The 19,209-nt window shown below is 27.9% G+C and overlaps 3 protein-coding genes across 7 annotated transcripts in view; 2 read left to right on the top strand and 1 right to left on the bottom strand.

Annotated features, from left to right (window-relative positions):
• LOC122508553 (ribosomal protein S6 kinase alpha-5-like) overlaps nt 1-6,441 on the top strand; it is a 36,250-nt gene extending 29,809 nt beyond the window's left edge. For all 3 annotated transcript variants that reach the window (XM_043621979.1, XM_043621978.1, XM_043621980.1), the window contains 4 exons: nt 68-268; nt 493-921; nt 1,048-1,873; nt 4,110-6,441. In XM_043621979.1, the coding sequence (XP_043477914.1) occupies nt 68-268; nt 493-921; nt 1,048-1,873; nt 4,110-4,801 (2,148 nt within the window). In that variant the 3' untranslated portion in view covers nt 4,802-6,441. The remainder of the gene's footprint in view (nt 1-67; nt 269-492; nt 922-1,047; nt 1,874-4,109) is intronic.
• Nucleotides 6,442-8,580: 2,139 nt separating this feature from the next.
• LOC122508419 (AP-1 complex subunit beta-1) lies at nt 8,581-17,236 on the top strand. Of its 3 annotated transcripts, none has more exons than XM_043621745.1 (12): nt 8,581-8,705; nt 9,147-9,259; nt 9,382-9,552; nt 11,388-11,414; nt 11,531-11,776; nt 11,862-12,122; nt 13,859-14,281; nt 14,360-15,041; nt 15,125-15,380; nt 15,462-15,813; nt 16,845-17,036; nt 17,109-17,236. In XM_043621745.1, the coding sequence occupies exons 2-12, from the start codon at nt 9,152-9,154 to the stop codon at nt 17,181-17,183; spliced, it is 2,793 nt and encodes a 930-aa protein (XP_043477680.1). In that variant the 5' UTR covers nt 8,581-8,705; nt 9,147-9,151; the 3' UTR covers nt 17,184-17,236. The 3 variants fall into 3 exon arrangements, with proteins under 3 accessions (XP_043477680.1, XP_043477682.1, XP_043477681.1); XM_043621746.1 differs by lacking the exon at nt 8,581-8,705 and adding an exon at nt 8,949-9,027; XM_043621747.1 differs by lacking the exon at nt 11,388-11,414 and having other exon boundaries at nt 8,663-8,705.
• Nucleotides 17,237-17,821: 585 nt separating this feature from the next.
• Nucleotides 17,822-18,886, bottom strand: LOC122508420 (40S ribosomal protein S27). The gene is made up of 2 exons (XM_043621749.1): nt 18,752-18,886; nt 17,822-18,135 (listed from the first exon to the last, which is right to left on the bottom strand). The coding sequence occupies exon 2, from the start codon at nt 18,133-18,135 to the stop codon at nt 17,878-17,880; it is 258 nt and encodes an 85-aa protein (XP_043477684.1). The 5' UTR covers nt 18,752-18,886; the 3' UTR covers nt 17,822-17,877.
• Between the last annotated feature and the right edge of the window lie 323 nt (nt 18,887-19,209).

The raw sequence follows: 19,209 nt of genomic DNA, 5'->3' as shown, positions 1-19,209 counted from the left end.
TTTAACAAACTCGTTTTATTTATATAGAAAATAGATTTCTAACGAATTTATTTTTCCGCACTTGCAGTTGGGAATCATATACAGGGATATCAAATTAGAAAATATTCTTCTGGACCACGAGGGTCATATTGTACTGACCGATTTTGGGCTTAGTAAAGAATTTTTACCTCACGAAAGAGATAGTAATGCAAGAGCTTATTCGTTTTGCGGAACAATCGAATATATGGCGCCCGAGGTTGTGAGAGGAGGTTCTGCAGGCCACGATATTGTAAGTTTAGAATATATTCACTTGTGTAAATAAAAAATCTCAAATTGATAAAAAAATCAAATTTGCATTCCTAATTATTATCTAATTGTAATTTTATTTTGATTATTTAATATTGTAACTTTATGGTAATTATTACCTAATCTAATTTTAATTTCAAATTTTAATTTCAAATTTTAAAGAAAAAGGTTTCTTGAATGACAAAATTTTGTTTCTTTGTTAAATAGGCCGTTGATTGGTGGAGCGTCGGCGTTCTTACTTATGAATTACTAACTGGTGCCTCTCCATTTACGGTCGAAGGTGAAAAGAATACTCAACAAGAAATATCGAGGCGGATATTAAAAACTGAACCTCCAATTCCAAGTCATTTGAATCCAACGGTGAGGAATTTTATTACAAGACTCCTGGTGAAGGATCCACGACAGAGATTGGGTGGAGGGCCAAGAGACGCGAAGGAACTTAAGGAACATGCCTTCTTTAAGAAAGCACCGCCACCATTTAGTTGGGAAGCTCTTGAAAATAGAACGATCACTCCACCTTTCGTGCCTCGAATTACTCATGAACTGGATACAAGTAATTTTTCCGATGAATTTACAAAAATGGTCGCTGCTGATAGTCCCGCTGTTGTACCACCTAATTACGATAAAGTTTTTCGAGTGAGTTCAATTTTTTACTTGATATCTAAATATTAAATTACTAAAGATTTTCTAATTATCAAAATTACGAATGAAAAAAGAGTCTTTGATTCGAAATGAAATTATAATAGGCAATTTTTGTTTCAGGGTTACTCTTACGTTGCGCCTTCGATACTTTTTAGTGACAATGTAATGAGTGATGAGATTTTTAAGGAAGCATCTAGGGAGAGTTTAGATAATCAACGACCAACGCCGTCTGATATTTTAGCAGCGTGTTTCGAGGAATCTAGTTTTTTCAAAACCTACGAATTGGATCCACGTGAGGGTGCACTTGGCGATGGGAGTTTTTCCATTTGCCGAAAATGTCGACATCGTCAGACAAAGCAGGAGTACGCTGTTAAAATTGTCAGTCGACGTGTCTATACGGAAAAGGAGGCATCTTTATTGAGAACGTGTCAAGGTCATCCGAATATTGTGAAATTGATTGAAGTTCATCAAGATAGAGCGCACACGTACCTAGTCATGGAATTGTTGTCGGGTGGTGAACTTTTTAAACGAAAGCGACCATTCACCGAGCAGCAAGCCTGTAAAATTGCTCGACAACTCGCCTCGGCTGTGAAATTTATACACTCACGAGGTGTTGTTCATCGTGATTTGAAACCAGAGAACTTAATTTTCTCCCATTCTGGTGATGATGCGTCGATTAAGATTGTTGACTTTGGTTTGGCACAATTGAAACGAGGTTGTGAACCATTACACACGCCTTGTTTTACACTTCCTTATGCTGCTCCTGAGGTTCTCGCGAGGCAGGGCTACGATGAAAGCTGTGATCTTTGGAGTTTAGGTGCTGTTTTGTATTCAATTTTGTCCGGTAAGCCGCCATTTCCGCTGGCGTCCTCAGATCTTGCTTCGAGAATTAAATCAGGTGAAATTAACTTCGATGGGGATGATCTCAATCACGTGTCTGAAACTGGTAAATATTCTTTAGTTATTGTTCTTATGTTGTCACAGGTCAGGGAGAATTCAGGGAAAAGTCAGAGAAAGTAAAATTAGTCAGCCAAAATTCAGGGAATTTTATTAAAAGTTCTGGAAAAATATTCAATTTCTAGAATTCATAAGAAACATCTAAATTTTATTGTTCAGCAGTCTTAAAAAATATATCGAAAAGATTTAATTTAATTTTAAATTCTTTTTACTTCTAACAATATTTTAACTTTACAGATTTGAAATTGAATTTATTTTAAATAAATTAATTCTTGAAAATTTTTTAATACATAGCAGATTCAACTTTAATTAAAAATAAATTTTCTCGAAAGAATTCAATTATTTTCAATACGTTTTGAATTAAATTCGTCGAAAAAACTTGCAAGAATTCAATAATTCCCATACATTACAAATAAAATCCTTCGCAGTAATTCAATTATTTTCAACATAATTTTATTAAAATTTCTTGAAAGAATTCAATTATTTTAAAGAATTTAATTGAATTCTTCAAAAGAATTTAATTATTTTCAGAAAATTTTAATAAAATTCTTCAAAACAATTAAATTATTTTCAACAGTTAAATTAAATTATTTAAATTCAAAATTAAATGATTCCAATTTCAAATAAAATTCTATGCAAATATTATATTACTTCAAATTCAAAATTATAAAAGGTTATAAAAATTATAAAAAGTAATATAAAAATTTATGAAAAATTCCATCTTTTAAAATAGAAAAAAATTTCACATATTATCGCAAAATTGTGGAGAATAAATTAATTTCTAAAATTTTTTTCCAAAAGAATTGTTGCAAAGAATTTTATCAAAAAATTTGATAATACATAATAGAATTCCCTCGAAGAATTTTATTATTTAGGAAAATAATTGAATTCTTGCAAAGAATTTTATTAAAATTTTTGAAAATTGAAATTAACTTCATTTTGAGGAATTTCTTTGAATTTTTTTTAAATATTGGAGTTTCTTTAATAATTTTAATTAAAAATTTTAAAAATAATTGACTTTTATAAACAATTTCTTTCAAGTTTTTAAAATAATCGTGTTTGTTAATAATTGAAATTGAACATTAATTAATTGTTGAATTTTATTCAAACTTTAGAAAATAATTGAATTCTTTTAAAAAATTTTATAACGAATTAAGAAAAAAATAGAATTCTTTCGTGACATTTTTTTGGAAAATAAATAATTGAATTTACTACTTATAAATATGATTGAATTGTTTCGAAGAATTTATTAAATTTTTTAAAAATAATTGAATTTTTTCGAAAAATATTATTAAAATTTTTTTAAAAATTGGATTCTTTCATGAAAAAAAATTGTATTAAAAATAATTGAATTTTTGCAAAGAATTTTACTATTTATAAATATAAATTAATTTTTTGAAGAATTTATTATAATTTTAGAAAATAATTGAATTTTTTCGAAATATTTTATAACCAATTAAGAAAAAAATTGAATTCTTTCGTGACATTTTTTTGAAAATAATTGAATTTTTGCAAAGATTTTACTATTTATAAAAAAATAATTGAATTCTTACGAAGAATGTTATTATTTATGAAACTAATTGAATTCTTGCCAAGAATTTTATTAAAATTTGTGAAATTAAGAAACAAGAATAATTAATTAGTAAAATAGTTAATAATTGAATTTTTTTAAAGTTTGAATCTAAAATTATTTAAAAATTCATATTTGAAAATAAAAAATTTTATAATTTGCATAATAATAATAAATTAAATATCACGTCCCGCGCGCATAACATTTGTAGTTAAAAATTAATGAATTAGAGAAGAATTTTAGTTAAAAATTCTAGAAAGTAATTAAATTGAAAAATCTTGAAAATAATTTTGAATAAATTACAGTAGCAATTCCTTTAAATTATTGAATTTCAATAGGTTTGAATTTGAATGTTTTTAATATCTTAATTCCTAGTGGAAAAGTAATAATAATAATAATGAAATATTTATTTAAAAAAAACTGTTGATATTCCGAATGATTTTAAAAGTTTAAAGATATTAAAAAAATAAATGTATTACAAACATTTTTTTGTGTATATAATTATTTTTAGCGTATTTAAATATTCTTTAGGGTCAGGGAAAAATTCAAAGTTCTGTCTATGGAGGTCAGGGAAATATATAATCAAATTTTTGTGGCAAAGATGTTATGTATTGATATTTTATATTTTTTACTAAAACAATATTATTTTTTGTAGGCAAACAAGTGATGAAAGGCCTGTTAACAACAGAACCGAGTCAACGATTATCAGCGTCGGCTCTCGTTTTTCATCCATGGCTGGCAGGTCAAAATTCCAGTTTCGATGCATCCAGTTTGGAGCCAACGTCGAATAGTAGCTCAATTGATAAGCCAGAGGGTGGTTTCCGTTTACGTGAGGTCGACGGCGCTAAACTCGCTCAACGTCGAAAATTACATAAACGCTCGACTTCCAGCTCCGTGTCTTCGACTGCATCAACAACATCAAGGTCTTCCACCATCTCCTATCAGCATCTTCAACCTCCAAGTGCCACAACAACAGTCACGACAAAATCCTCATCGCCCGCTCAACCAAATGCATTTGATTTTCGTGACGAAAAAGTCAGTGAATATCTCAGTTCACTTTCCTCCTCGTCCGATTCAAATTCACCTGGAAATTATCGACACGAAATGAGAGACGAGCCAAAAGTAAAGAGACGTAAACGCGACATGGATGTGATTTGTGATGATATTAAAGAATCAACCGGTCCTGTTACAAGAGCAAGAAAACGTAAATTAGAACAAAGTGAATCAGACAGTTCGGCTGAATCATCGCCCGAGGTAGTGCGACATTGTAAAAAGGACGTGAATATTCATCGTAAACAAAAATCGGGAAAACGGCCCAAACGCCTTGCCACTATAATAGTCGAATAAATTTTTTCACACTGCCTCTCTCGCAGCAATATTTCATCTAGTTTGCTATGCATTTTTTCAGTGACGTAAATTAACTGTTGCCTTTGGAGTTCGTGCGAGTCACGGATATTGCATCATTCCTATCTCAATAATTATATTTGTATATTATTATTAAATTATTATAGAAAATAAGAATAAAATATTACATTGTACAGATTCTATGTATATTATCAATTAATCTTTATATAAGAAAATGTTCGAAATCTTATGATAAAAATTTATTCGTTATACTAATACTGTATTACTCCAGCTTACCATTTTTTATTGTGATAAAAATCAGTGAATGAAATCTAGCCAATTTTTTACTATCAACGTTAATGAGATGATATTTTTAATGTTTCAAATGAGTAATACATTTTTAATTGTGCACAAAAAAAAACAACAACATAATGCCTACAATGCTTTGTAAGGGAGAGGGAAAAATAGTAGTCTATTAAACTACCAGACAATATATATTTTTTTTCTTCTTTTTTTCTTAGTTTGGTGAAAGTATTCTATTTGAAAGAACAATTTTTTTCTTTCAAAATAATTAACTAAAATAATTTTTTTTTTCTTGAAAGACTATGTATTTATTGTGTTATCTAGGAAATTTATTGTCACACAATTGTACATACTTTGTGGGGGGGAAAAAAAAATTGTGATCTTGTTTTTCATCGTTGAATTATATACATAAATATATTTGGGCATGAAAAATGTAGTATTGAAGAGAATGCCTTTTGTTAAAAAAATTTTTTGAAACTCGATTTCGGCGTGTTTAGTGCTAATTTAAAAGCAAAAGAAAACACAAGGTAAAGACTGAAAAGGTTGTTTATCAACTCAGGGAACAGTCATGCTTACATGAATGGTCTTGCGTTGTCAATATTTGAGATAAAGGTGTTGTTGCCCGTACATCTCCTACCAAAGATGACTAAAAGCAGCACTGCGTTGTGAGACCAAAAAAAAGCAACAAAATAAAAAAAAAAGTGAATCCTATAAATAGACCAGAAACGAAAACTATGTACATTAATAATTTTTTTAAATGTAATTTCAATCCATAATCGTTAATACATATAGATATTTAAAGAGGAAAAAAAGAGGTACATATATATTATATTTAAATAAATAGAAGAAGCAAAGATTATTCTTGTGATAAGTTATCATCAAATTGAAGATTATTCTTGAATGAAAATATCTTTCACGAATGGTATATGAATAACATAAAAATATAGAGCTATATTTTTATTTAGAAAAAAATATTAATTGAAATAATGTTAATAAAATTCATGTATTGGTTACCCGTCTGAGTGGATAACAATTTCTCTAGTGATACATCATTGTTAAAATTATCATTTTAAAATATATATTACATATTATATATATATATATTCATATATGTGCAGAAATCAACTGGCGTATATAGAAAGTTAATTAAGTTTCTTTTTTGTTACTATTTGTAGGTACAAAAAAAATATAAATGATTGTTGAATATATCATTATGATGTATAATTGTTATCACTTTCTTTTCTTCCTCATTTTTTAAAAAATACAAATTTGTATATCTTGTCGTCAGTTTGGAAAATACTATAATGTATGTAAGAAATAAAATTATTTTTCCTTCTCAACAAATGGATTTTTTTATATTCAGACATTTACTGTTTGGTAATTTTATTATTTATTATTATATATTTTTAGTACTGTTATTTTTATTTATCTAATTTAATTTACTTAATGTTTGTTCTTCTCACTGTCTAAATTTGAATTAGTAAAAATGTTTAATAATTTGAATTAGTGAATGACTTTTTGCTTTAGAATTTTTAGTAAATTTTACTTAATATATTAAATAAACAGGGTTGCGTTGCTACAAATTAAGATTTTCAAAATTTCAAATTCAAACATTTTGAAATTCAATCATTATTTTAAATTACAAAAATATTGTTACAGTAATTTCTTCAAAATTATTTTCATCATTTCAATTCAATTATTATTTTCTACAATTTTTAAATAAAATTCTTCTTTAAGTCAATTATTTATAATAATTTTTGATAAAGTTCTGTTGAGAATTTTCAAATTCATTTATTTACTATTCAATTTTACGAAATTTTGATTATTTGGAAACTCTTCAATTAAATATACATATTAGAAAATAAAAACTTGAAATAATTATAAAAAATTTCGATTAAGCTTTTTGAAAAAAAATTAGTTTCATACAATTTCTTAATTAAAAGTATGAAAAATTCAGATTTTCAAAGATTTTAATTTGAAATCTTTACAAAATTCAATTACAAAAAATTGCAATTATTAGTATTATAAAGAATTTTTGTAGAAAAGTTTCAAACAATTGTCTTTTTTCGAAAAAATTTATGCAAATTCTATTTTTAATAATTGAATTCCTGTGAAATTTTTATTATTTTTAAAAAATAATTCAATATTCTGGTAGAAATTTGACAAAATTGTTTTTAAATAATTGAATTCTTTTGAGAAATTTTATTTAAATAGTAGAATATTGAAAATCATTGAATTAAGAAAAATTTTTGAAAATTCATTTTGCAATTTATTTTGCAATGAATTTTATTAAAATTTTTAAACATAATTGAATTCTTGTGATGAATATTTTTATTTATGAAAATAATTGACTTCCTCCGCGAATGATTTTATTTACATCATTAAATTCCTGTGAAATTTTTATTTTTAGAAAATAATTGAATGTTTGTGTAGAATTTTATTAAAATTTTTGTTTGATAATTGAATTCTTTTAGGAAATTTAATTAAAATAGTAGAATATTGAAAATTATTGAATAAAGAAAAAATTTTGAAAATAATTGAAATTTTGACATGAATTTTATTAAATTTTTTGAAAATAATTGAATTTTATTTTACAAATTAGTAAATTTTACTAATAAATAGTAATTTCTACTAATTTATTAGTAAAATTTATTAATTCGAAATCAATAATTCGCAGTCACTAATTAAAATTAGTAAATATTTTTACTAATTCAAATTTAGAGAGTACATTTTTTATTTAAAAAAATATATAAATTATCAAATATTAAATTGTTTGAAATTTTTTTAGGATTTTATCTTTTTTTAATTAATTAATTAATTAATTAATTAATTTCTTAATCATTACATTGAAATGAATTAGCTATAATTAAATAAATATTAAATAGTAAATTATTTGAATTTTTTGAGGTTTTTGCTTTTTTAAATTTATTTATTTATTTTTTAAGTAAAATTATAACAATATTGTTTGTTACAATTTGTTTCTAAAAAAATTCTAAAAATAGTTTTTCATCTTTGTAGCAAATAATCTAAATGATTTTTTTGGTACTAGCAACAATAATATTTTATTAACATTTAATAACAAAAATATATCTAAATCGTAGGTAATTTTTTAAAATTACTTTTGAATTTCCCTCCTCGAAGACATGGAAATTTTGGAAATTATTTCCATGAAAATTTCAAATTTTTAGGCCAATGGCAATCGAGTTTACACGCATGCAAACTTTCTGAGAAGCTTATTGGTTGGTCACAGCCCGGTTTTTTCAAAATTGTCACAATAATTGTTTAATAATTGATATTAAAACGACTATTATGATTGTCTACTGCTTAATATTTTACTTAATTATAGCTATAGTAATTATTTCTCTATGTATTCTTGTATATTTTATTAATTTTATGTTTTTAGGTTTATCATTTTAGAAAATTTTCTCCAAATTGGAAATTTTCTCTTATCGATTTTAACAGACGTGACAACGTTGCTTAAAGAAAATTTGTACATTTGGCAACGTAGTAAAATCGAGCAGAATTTAGTGGCGCCGGGGGCGTATCAAGTTGCTGTCAATTTTCTGTCATTTTTTCCATCTTACTCCAATTGTACAGCAACAAGGTGACTTTTCTCACGTACTATAATATTTTAAATTATTAACTTAACACTGTGGTTTATTTTTTATTTCCCTTTTGAGGAAATAAACTTTTTTCAAGTTTTCACCTGTCATTTTTTTATTATTAGTCCTGCGTGTCACATATCGGCTCCAAAAGTCTATTTCATCATTTTATTTTATTTTACAAATTATAAACTTGATTTCTTAGCAAAAACGTTTATTTATTCTAATTTTGTGAAATTTTTTAGCTGCGAATTTTACGTGTGTGTGAGAAACTTGGATCGATTACATTACAATATAGCTTAAGCATCCCAGCATTGATCAGTGGTAGACACATATATATCTATACTCTTATTAAATTTGGTGCCTGACAAATAACCTCCAATTATTGTCGATTCGAATAACTAATTTAAAAACAATTCACTTTTTATTTGATTTTTAAATAGCCACAATGACGGATTCCAAATATTTCACTACCACCAAAAAGGGTGAAATATTTGAGCTTAAATCTGAACTCAACAATGACAAGAAAGAGAAAAAGAAAGAAGCTGTCAAGAAGGTAATTGTTGCTCTTTTTTTTTAATGACCTGATCTAAGTTTTGTATAAAAATTATTATTTACTAATTTTATTTATATGGTGATAAGAAATTTTTGTCTAATTGTGTAAAATTTGTTTTTTAGGTCATTGCTTCAATGACTGTTGGAAAGGACGTCTCGGCCTTGTTCCCTGATGTTGTGAACTGCATGCAGACTGACAACTTGGAATTGAAGAAACTTGTCTACTTGTATCTAATGAATTATGCCAAAAGTCAGCCAGACATGGCTATCTTGGCAGTCAACACATTTGTAAAGGTAACGTTTCTTAGAAGTCCTGTCTTTTTTTTTCATTATCCTTGTGTTTAAAGCACACTCACCTTTTTTTCTATTACATATTTTTCAATAAGTGCGATTTGATTTAATTATTAAATATACATATGTAAATAAGTTGGACGATGTTGAGAGTCTCTGTCTGTATTGAGGTGAATTGTAAAATGATTTTTTAAATTTTATCCCTTTTGATATTTCTCTTATATCGAACGTTTTTTTTTACAATCTGCCTCAAATTAAAGAACAGGCTGCGCTTTGCAAATCAACAATTTGCACAGAGCCGTCTGCATTGTAGAATAGGATGGAATGCTTTGACGAGTTAGGTTTGAATTGCTTATTTTTAAAGGGCACGAGACTGGAATTTGGTTGATAGCAATTTATTAAATAAAAGAAAAAGAAAAAAAATCGCTTCTTGTACAGAGAATAAATCGTTATTGAACATTTCATTATTTAAAAGTTCATTCATCTTTTTGTCATTGCCGCTTGTGATTGTCTGCACTATTGTCATAATTTTTTCACAATTTCCAAATTCCAGCACCTTATACTCTTCGTATTTTTTTTTTCTATCGGTACTGATTCGTATTTTTGTTGAGAATAATCTGTTTTCTTCTTTGCTTTTTTAAAAATAAAGTTTAACGTGTTCTTTGATATATTTTCTTTTTTAAATTTCTTTAAAAAAATGTCTTTAAAGTTTCGCATGAACTCTAAAATATATCTCTGTCTATATTTTTGTCTCAAAGCACGATTTTATTGGTCAATTTTTGCTTTTATTTTTTTTAAAGTGCTTTCTAATTCAGATAAATATGTTTTTTTTCTTTAATAATTTGTTGCAGTAAATACAATGAAGTAATTTTTTTGGAAGTACAGAAACTCTGAGCACGCGTTCCCAACTATTTTTTTTTTATTAGGGTTAAATACTATTAAACGATCAATTTTTATTTATAATTTATAATTTAATCAAATTACAAAGAGATCTTTATGCATTAATACAATCAAGATCGATTTTTTTTCCAAAGGTGCTGCGAACTGTTTTAATAATTATCTTCACTAATTATTTTTTCTAATTTTATTATTTATAGATTTTTTATATTTAATTTAAAATATATTTCTTTTGTAATTTTTTGTTTCTAAATTTTAATTTGAAACTTTATTGAGTTATTTGCATTCTTAATCGGATTATTTCTAAAATTTATATTTAATCTTCACAATATTACTGAATATTATTTAAAACTTATATTAAAAATTAAAAGATACTATTTCTATATTTAAAAAATTGCTCCAAAGCAATTAGAATAAAATTTAATTTTTAAGGAACAGTATTTTTGAAGAATTATTTATTATTTGGAATTTAATACAATTTTCTATACACACGTCTCTCCCCAACCTACACAAAATTATTAGCACCTTTTGCTGACTTAAAACTTCTTTTCAAATCTCAATAATCATTGAATCTCTGATCACCGAACACTTATTCACGAAAATTTCATTTTATTTCTCTCGCACCGGAAATATTTTCATACATTATTAATTTTGCACAAATCGATTTAGAATTTGGAAATAAAGATTCAGAAGTTTTGAAATAAAAAAAAATGTAAATTTCTTCTTGTAAATTATGCACAGTGTCTGTTGTGAGATTGATTCGAGTGAAAAAGTATTTTCTAGTCAATGATTTTGCGTAAGTTGGCTCGTGCTCTTTGAAGAAAAAATAACTAATTCAAAACACTTGTGTATGAAGTGATTAATATTTTAATATCTCTAATAATTGATAACAATGGTGACGGTGACCAATATTTGAAATTTTTCGTTCTGACACGCAAAAGGAGCTAACGACATCTCCGATGACAAAGGTACCATTCTATTTTTCTATTTTGTTAAAAAAAAAAAAAAAAAACCTCTTGATTGAATTAGATAGATCCTTATTGTGACTAGACTTGAATCCCTGGCGTGACCAATTTTTGCGTAGGATTGCGAGGATCCAAATCCATTAATTCGAGCGTTGGCTGTTCGCACAATGGGATGTATTCGTGTCGAGAAGATCACGGAGTACCTTTGTGAACCACTGAGAAAATGCCTCAAGGATGAAGATCCATACGTGCGAAAAACAGCAGCTGTTTGTGTCGCGAAACTTTATGATATCAAAGCATCGCTTGTCGAGGATCAAGGATTTCTTGATCAACTGAAGGATCTTCTCTCCGACAGTAATCCAATGGTATGTGATAAAAATTAAATTGAAAACTATTCGAAAAAGTAAATTTAAATTTGCTTTTTGACTAATTGATTGTTTCATTTTTAAGGTCGTAGCAAACGCAGTTGCAGCCCTGTCGGAAATTAATGAAGCAAGTCCCAGTGGTCAGCCACTTGTGGAAATGAACGCACAAACGATAAATAAACTACTGACAGCTTTGAACGAATGCACAGAATGGGGCCAGGTCTTTATACTCGATTCGCTAGCAAATTATTCACCGAAGGACGATCGTGAGGCACAAAGTATTTGCGAGAGAATTACACCACGTTTGGCGCACGCGAACGCTGCGGTTGTGCTTTCCGCTGTTAAGGTCACGTATCAAATAATTTGAATTTCTTTCAATTAATTCAGGCCTCGGGTATTATGACTTTTTCGACTATTTTTAAATAGTACGACTTTTATTACCAAATTTGATTTTTTTTGGCTATTTTCTAATTGGATATAATTGTAAAACTATTGTCTTTCAAAAATTATTTTTTAATATTTAAAAAAAATTAATATCATATAAATAATTCAATTTCAGAAGTTGAAATTTTTTAAAATTTATTTCCCATGAAAAGAGAAATAAGAAGTATTTATAAATATTTATTTAGAGAAATTATTCAAGTTTTAATTAATTGAATTTAGAAATCAGTGAAGAATCAGGAAAATACAAAATCAGGGTTGCCACAGGTCAGGGAAATCAGGGAAAAGTCAGGGATTTTTATTGAAAGTACTGGAAAAAATTAAATTTTTGGAATTTATAAGAAAATTCTGAATTTTTGGTGTCTTTTTTGTTTGCCTCATAAACTGTGAAACTACCACTAATTCTAATACAAAACCTTCAAAAATTTTTTCTATTTCTGACAAGAATGAATTTTTTAACATTATTTAATTATTTCAAAAAATTTAACGCAATTATCTTGATAAATAACAAAATTCTTCAAAGAAATTCAATTATTTTTAGGAATTTTAATAAAATTCGAGTAAATTCAATTATTAAAAAAAATTTTAACGAATTTCTCGTCAAGAATTCAATTATCTTTACAAACAGCAAAATTTTTCGGCGAAAATTCAATTAGTATTTTCAGAAATTCAAATAAAAATCTTTGCAAAAGTTCAATTACTTTCAAAAGTTTTTTTTTTTAATTTTATTCAAACTTAAGGAAAGAATACTATTTTAAGAAACATTCAATTATTCTATAAAATAATAAAATTCGTTGCAATAATTTAATTATTTTCATAAATAAAATTTAATTCGTCGCATAAAATCAATTATTTTCAAAAATTTTTAAGTAATTCTGCAAAAGAATTCAATTAGCTTGAAAAACAACAAAATCGCATAAATTCTTCTTATAAAATCAATTATTCTAAGGAATTTTAATAAAATTCTTTTCCAACATTTAATTATTTCGATAAATATCAAAATTCATCACAAATAATAAAATACTTTGCTGAAATTAAATTATTTTCAAAATTTTTTAAAAATACTCGTCAAGAATTAAATTATCTTTATAAGTAGATAGCGAAATTGTTCTCAAGAATTAAATTATTGTTAAAAATTTTAATAAAATTCTTTCCACAATTTCAATTATTTAAACAAAATTTTAAAAAATTCTTCTTATGAATTCAATTGTTTTTAAAAATTATTATTTAAATTCTTCTCAGGAATTGGATTATTTTAAAAAAATTTAATAAAATTTTTCAAAAAGTTTTTAATTATTTTCAAAAATTGTTATAAAATTCTTTAATATAACAAATTTTATTAAAATTTTAATTCTTTAGGAAAAAAGTCAAAGTTCTGTCTGGAAATCAGGGAAAAATAAAGTTAAATTTTTGTGGCAACCCTGAAAATAAAATTTTTGTGACAAAACTGAATTAAATAAACGACTTTTTTTCTATTTTTAATCGACTTTTTTTTGCTCGTTAAAGTTAAACTCAGGCCTGTTAATTTGAATTCATGAATTTTAATGAATTATCTTTCAATTAATTTGAAAAAGAATTTTTTGTTCCAAATGTTCCATTTTTGGACCCAATTTCCAAATAAAATGTTTTTTCAAATTTTAGGTTTTGATGAAACTAATGGAAATGTTGCAATCCGAATCAGACTTTGTGGGAACGCTTACGAAGAAATTGGCACCGCCTCTAGTAACTCTTCTCAGTTCGGAACCGGAAGTTCAATATGTCGCTCTGAGAAATATCAATCTGATTGTTCAGAAGAGACCGGATATTCTGAAGCACGAGATGAAAGTGTTTTTCGTCAAATATAATGATCCAATTTATGTGAAACTGGAGAAATTAGACATCATGATTCGTCTGGCGTCACAGGCCAATATTGCGCAGGTTCTCTCTGAATTGAAGGAATATGCAACCGAGGTCGATGTTGATTTCGTGAGAAAAGCCGTCCGAGCAATTGGACGTTGCGCAATTAAAGTTGAACCATCAGCCGAGAGATGTGTCTCCACTTTATTAGATCTGATCCAAACGAAGGTTCGTTTATTTACCTAAATTTACTCACTAAGGGAATTTATTTACTTACTTTCATAATTATTTATTTTATCATCACAGGTGAATTACGTGGTACAGGAGGCGATTGTCGTGATAAAGGATATTTTCAGAAAATATCCAAACAAATACGAGAGTATAATTTCGACTCTCTGTGAAAATCTCGATACACTTGATGAGCCAGAAGCGCGAGCATCTATGATTTGGATTATTGGCGAGTACGCTGAACGAATTGATAATGCTGATGAATTGCTCGAGAGTTTCTTGGAAGGCTTCCACGATGAGAATACTCAAGTTCAATTGCAATTACTTACGGCTATTGTTAAATTATTCCTGAAACGGCCCACCGATACACAAGAATTGGTGCAACAAGTTCTCAGTTTGGCAACACAAGACTCTGATAATCCTGATTTACGTGATCGTGGATTTATTTACTGGAGGTTACTCAGCACTGATCCCGCGGCAGCTAAAGAAGTTGTACTCGCTGAAAAGCCATTAATTTCGGAGGAAACGGATCTTCTTGAACCAACATTATTGGATGAGTTAATTTGTCACATATCGAGTTTGGCTTCGGTTTATCATAAACCACCAACTGCTTTCGTTGAGGGTAGAACTGCTGGTGCTAGAAAATCACTTCCGGCAAGGAGCAATTCTAACGAGGACGCGGTGCAAAGAACTCACAGTCAGGCTCAAGTTATTCCATCGCAGGATTCGTTGATTGGCGATTTACTCAGTATGGATATTAGTAAGTCTCGGAATTATTAATTTATGTAAATTTGAAAAAAGGTGAATATTTGCAAATTTATATTTCAATTAATTTTTTTAAAGGTGGACCAACAGTTACGCCAGCTGCACCGGCATCCCAAACTGGATTGGGTTTGGATCTCCTGGGCGGTGGTTTGGATGGAATTTTGGGAGGAACAGAAAGTGCGCCGGCTCCTGTTGTTTCCCAGACGACAACCGGACTCTTGGGAGATATATTCGGTTATACACCAGCACCGACATCGTACGTGGCGCCTAAAGTAAATTGGCTACCAGCCGAGAAGGGAAAGGGCTTTGATATCTGGGGTACTTTTTCGAGAAAGTAAGAAATCAATTTATGACAGAATTATATTTGGACTTTTGAAGAAAAAAGAGAAATCTGATTATTAATTTTAACTTTTAGGAATGGACAGATAAGCATGGATATGACATTTACGAACAAAGCAATGCAACCAATGGGTGGCTTTGCTATTCAATTGAATAAGAACAGTTTTGGCTTATCTCCAGCGTCGCCTCTGCAAGTAGCAAGTCCTTTGGCACCAGGCTCCAGTATAGAAGTCAGCGTTTCCCTGTCAACTGCTGGTCCCATACAGCGTATGGAGCCACTTAATAACCTTCAAGTTGCCATCAAAAATAATATCGATGTATTTTATTTCGCTTGTCTCGTTCCAATGAACGTCTATTTCACTGAAGATGGTCAACTCGATAAACGTGTTTTCCTATCGACGTGGAAAGATATCCCCGCACAAAATGAGGTATTTTTCTATGTTCAGAGTTGCCACAGGTCAGGAAATTGAGGGAAAAGTCAGGGAAAGTAGAATTGGTCAGGGGAATCGGGAAAAAATCAGGGATTTTTATTAAAGTACTGGAAAAAATTGATAAATCTATTCATAAATCTATTCAGGGTTCCTACAGAAATCCGAATTTAAAATTCCATACCTTTTCCATGATTTCCAGGTCAAATTTTTACGAAATTCCAGTGGAATTTTAAATCTTATTTCATTATTTTTGTGCTCTTGGAAAATACTTTACTTATCTAATAGTCTCCACCCTTTGGTAAAAAATCTAAAATTATCAAAAATTCAAAAAACCGAATTTCTTAAAATTCAACATTTTTTTCTCTCTTTTACGGGATTTAGCTTTATTATTTTTGTGCTCTTGGAAAATACTTTACTTATCTAATAGTCTCCACCCTTTGGTAAAAAATCTAAAATTATCAAAAATTCAAAAAACCGAATTTCTTAAAATTCAACATTTTTTTCTCTCTTTTACGGGATTTAGCTTTATTATTTTTGTGCTCTTGGAAAATACTTTACTTATTAAATAGTCTCAACTCTTTGGTAAAAAATCTAAAATTATCGAAAATTATCAAAAATTCAAAAATCCGAATTTCTTAAAATTCAACATTTTTTTCTCTCTTTTACGGGATTTAGCTTTATTATTTTTGTGCTCTTGGAAAATACTTTACTTATTAAGTAGTCTCAACTCTTTGGTAAAAAATCTAAAATTATCGAAAATTATCAAAAATTATGAAAAATTCAAAAAACCGAATTTCTTAAAATTCAACATTTTTTCTTCTATTTTATGACATTTAGCTTTTTTATTATTTGAATTTCTATTCAAGAGAAAAAATGGAAAACAGGAAAAATTTAGAAACTTTTAAATATTCCAGTTCTTTTCTATGATTTCCAGAACCCTTTTAAAAATTCCATACTATTTCCATGATTTCCAGATTCTGTAGGAACCCTGTCTATGTAAAAAATATTCGAATACTTTTTTTTTCCAGGTTCAGGATACTTTAACCGGTGTGATGCTCACTGCAGATCAAGTTGTCCAAAAAATGCAGCAAAGTAACGTTTTTACAATTGCAAAAAGAAACGTGGAAGGTCAAGATATGCTCTATCAATCACTCAAATTAACAAATAACGTTTGGGTTCTAAACGAATTGAAAATTCAACCTGGAAATCCAGACGTCACAGTACGTATTATTTTTATTTTAAAGAAACAAATTTTCAAAGTATATATTTTTAACTTAATTTTCATTTTGCAGTTGTCTCTAAAAACAAGATCTGTTGAAGTTGGTGCTGGTGTATTCCAGGCATACAATGCAATCTTACACTCTTAAGTTGCAAAAAAGCATTCCTCGAGTTGTTATATTTTCAACTTGTATAAATTTAAGAAAAAAAAATGTATGAAAAAAATATAGTATTGGTGCTTGTACCAATATAGAATGCTGCGTTCGTCTCTTTCTTAATTAAAGACGGAACAAATACGATTAAAAGTGAGATTCATTTGTTGAAAATTTTTACTAATTTCTAGAAGGTCCAAAGTATTATATAATTCATATAAAAAAAATCGCGTTGGAATATTTATCATCAATTAAGATCTGTGGACAGTGAATATGTACAAAATGGAAATAAAATTTTAATTATTAAATAAAATGTGTATCCACACGATTTGTTGCTTTAAGAAAATAAAATTTTTTCTTTTTATTAAAAAAAAACGATCAAGCACTAGATTTTATATTACACAATTATAGATTTAAATCTTTTTCTTTGTTCTATTTTAGAAAGAGACCTTTTTTGAATAGATCGTAAAAAGTTTATGAACGGATAAAGGTAAATAGCGTAAGAAAAAAAACGTGTAGAGATTAAAAATCTTTACATTATGTAAAATTAATTCTACATATTTTTAAAATTAATGTTAAATACAAGGATCGCTTTAAAGGAAACTGGAGCGTCTTGATAAATGCGATAACAGAAGTATTTTTACAATTTTTATTTACCGAATATATAGAGCGATGTTGAATATATCAAGTATTAACATTGAACCTTCTTCCTAAAAGAACATCCTTCTGTTAGGCGAGCTTTGCCACCGGTCGGTGTGCAAAGTATCGTGCGGCATCCGTCACATTCTACCGGTCGTTGAGCGTGCGAGAAGATTGTTTTGATCGCATAACATCCTGGACATTTGACATCCATAAAATAACTGTTGGGCTTTTGAACCAGCCTCTTCAATTTGTGTTTCCTTTTTTCTTCGGCTGGAGAAGGATGCAATAAGTCTCGTGCTAAAGGCATCTGCAAAACAAATAGAACATTTTAAATCTCCAGTTACTTTAAAATTATAGTCAAATTCATTTATTATCAAAACAATAATAGTGCATTATTTAAAAAGTAAACAGTGAAAGTTTCTTTTTGTTTCCAAAATAAGATAATATGCAACTGTCAAGAGTAGACAAACTATTTCCATTTTAAAAAATTAACCACTTTTTAGTATTTACAAAATATTATTATTAATATTCTCGGGGAAACGAAAGGAAAAAATATCCTTTTTTATTCCATTAATTCGTATTGCACTCTATTACGCCAATTAAGGTAATATGAGATTTTTAGGTTATGTCAAACATTCAATTTGACAGTAATTGCTTTCAATGAAAACATCTCCTTATTGTAAATAAACACTTGCAATCATTAAATGAAGCACATAACAATTGATAGTTGAGAAAATAATACTTTTCAACACAAATATAAATAGAAAAATAATTAACAATATTCGTAAAGCTCCATTGATTTCACGGCATTGCACGACACTTTGCAAAAACGTTTAAGTAAAGCACATTCGAGTAAATTTTCAAATTTTGGTATATTTATGGAAACCACAAATAAAGCCGATTGTTTAATTGCATTTACTTACGTTTTTAGATCAGTATTTATCCTTTAAATTTGCAAAATATTTTCAAGCCACGTGTTTCTATCACGACGCGAAGGTCTGGAAAGGAGCGAGATTTTTTATAGTGATTTCCTAGTTTATTTTGCCGCAGTATGACAAACTGTGTAAAATGAAAAGTTACTTTTATCACTGTTGCCAATATTATAAATATTGCACCGAAGCGCGGGAAGTTTGAGATTTTTCTTAAAAATATAAGAGTAAAATAGTTAATATTTATTTATAAATATTATAAAATTGTAAAAATGGTAGAAAGTAATTGTTTTGAAATAGAAAAAAACTCTGGATATTTTTCGAGTTGTATTTTTTGTAATTTTTTGGGAAAAATAGAGAAAAAAATTTGAATTACGCGCTGCACATGCGCACGTGGGTTGATGAAGAAATGGCAACAGTGCTTTTTTAGGTTAGAAAAACATGACAACCTC

Source organism: Leptopilina heterotoma, unplaced genomic scaffold (assembly GCF_015476425.1).
Source record: "Leptopilina heterotoma isolate Lh14 unplaced genomic scaffold, ASM1547642v1 Lhet_54, whole genome shotgun sequence".
NCBI classification, from domain to species: domain Eukaryota; kingdom Metazoa; phylum Arthropoda; class Insecta; order Hymenoptera; family Figitidae; genus Leptopilina; species Leptopilina heterotoma.
This window is presented reverse-complemented; position numbering and strand designations above follow the sequence as displayed.

What these genes read in the sequence shown, in the direction of transcription:
- LOC122508419 (XM_043621745.1), top strand. Translation starts at nt 9,152, where the DNA reads ATGACGGATTCCAAATATTTCACTACCACCAAAAAGGGTGAAATATTT. An exon ending in ATATCCCCGCACAAAATGAG is followed by an intron (nt 15,814 to 16,844) that starts GTATTTTTCTAT and finishes TTTTTTTTCCAG; the next exon opens with GTTCAGGATACTTTAACCGG. An exon ending in CTGGAAATCCAGACGTCACA is followed by an intron (nt 17,037 to 17,108) that starts GTACGTATTATT and finishes TTCATTTTGCAG; the next exon opens with TTGTCTCTAAAAACAAGATC.
- LOC122508420 (XM_043621749.1), bottom strand. Translation starts at nt 18,135, where the DNA reads ATGCCTTTAGCACGAGACTTATTGCATCCTTCTCCAGCCGAAGAAAAA.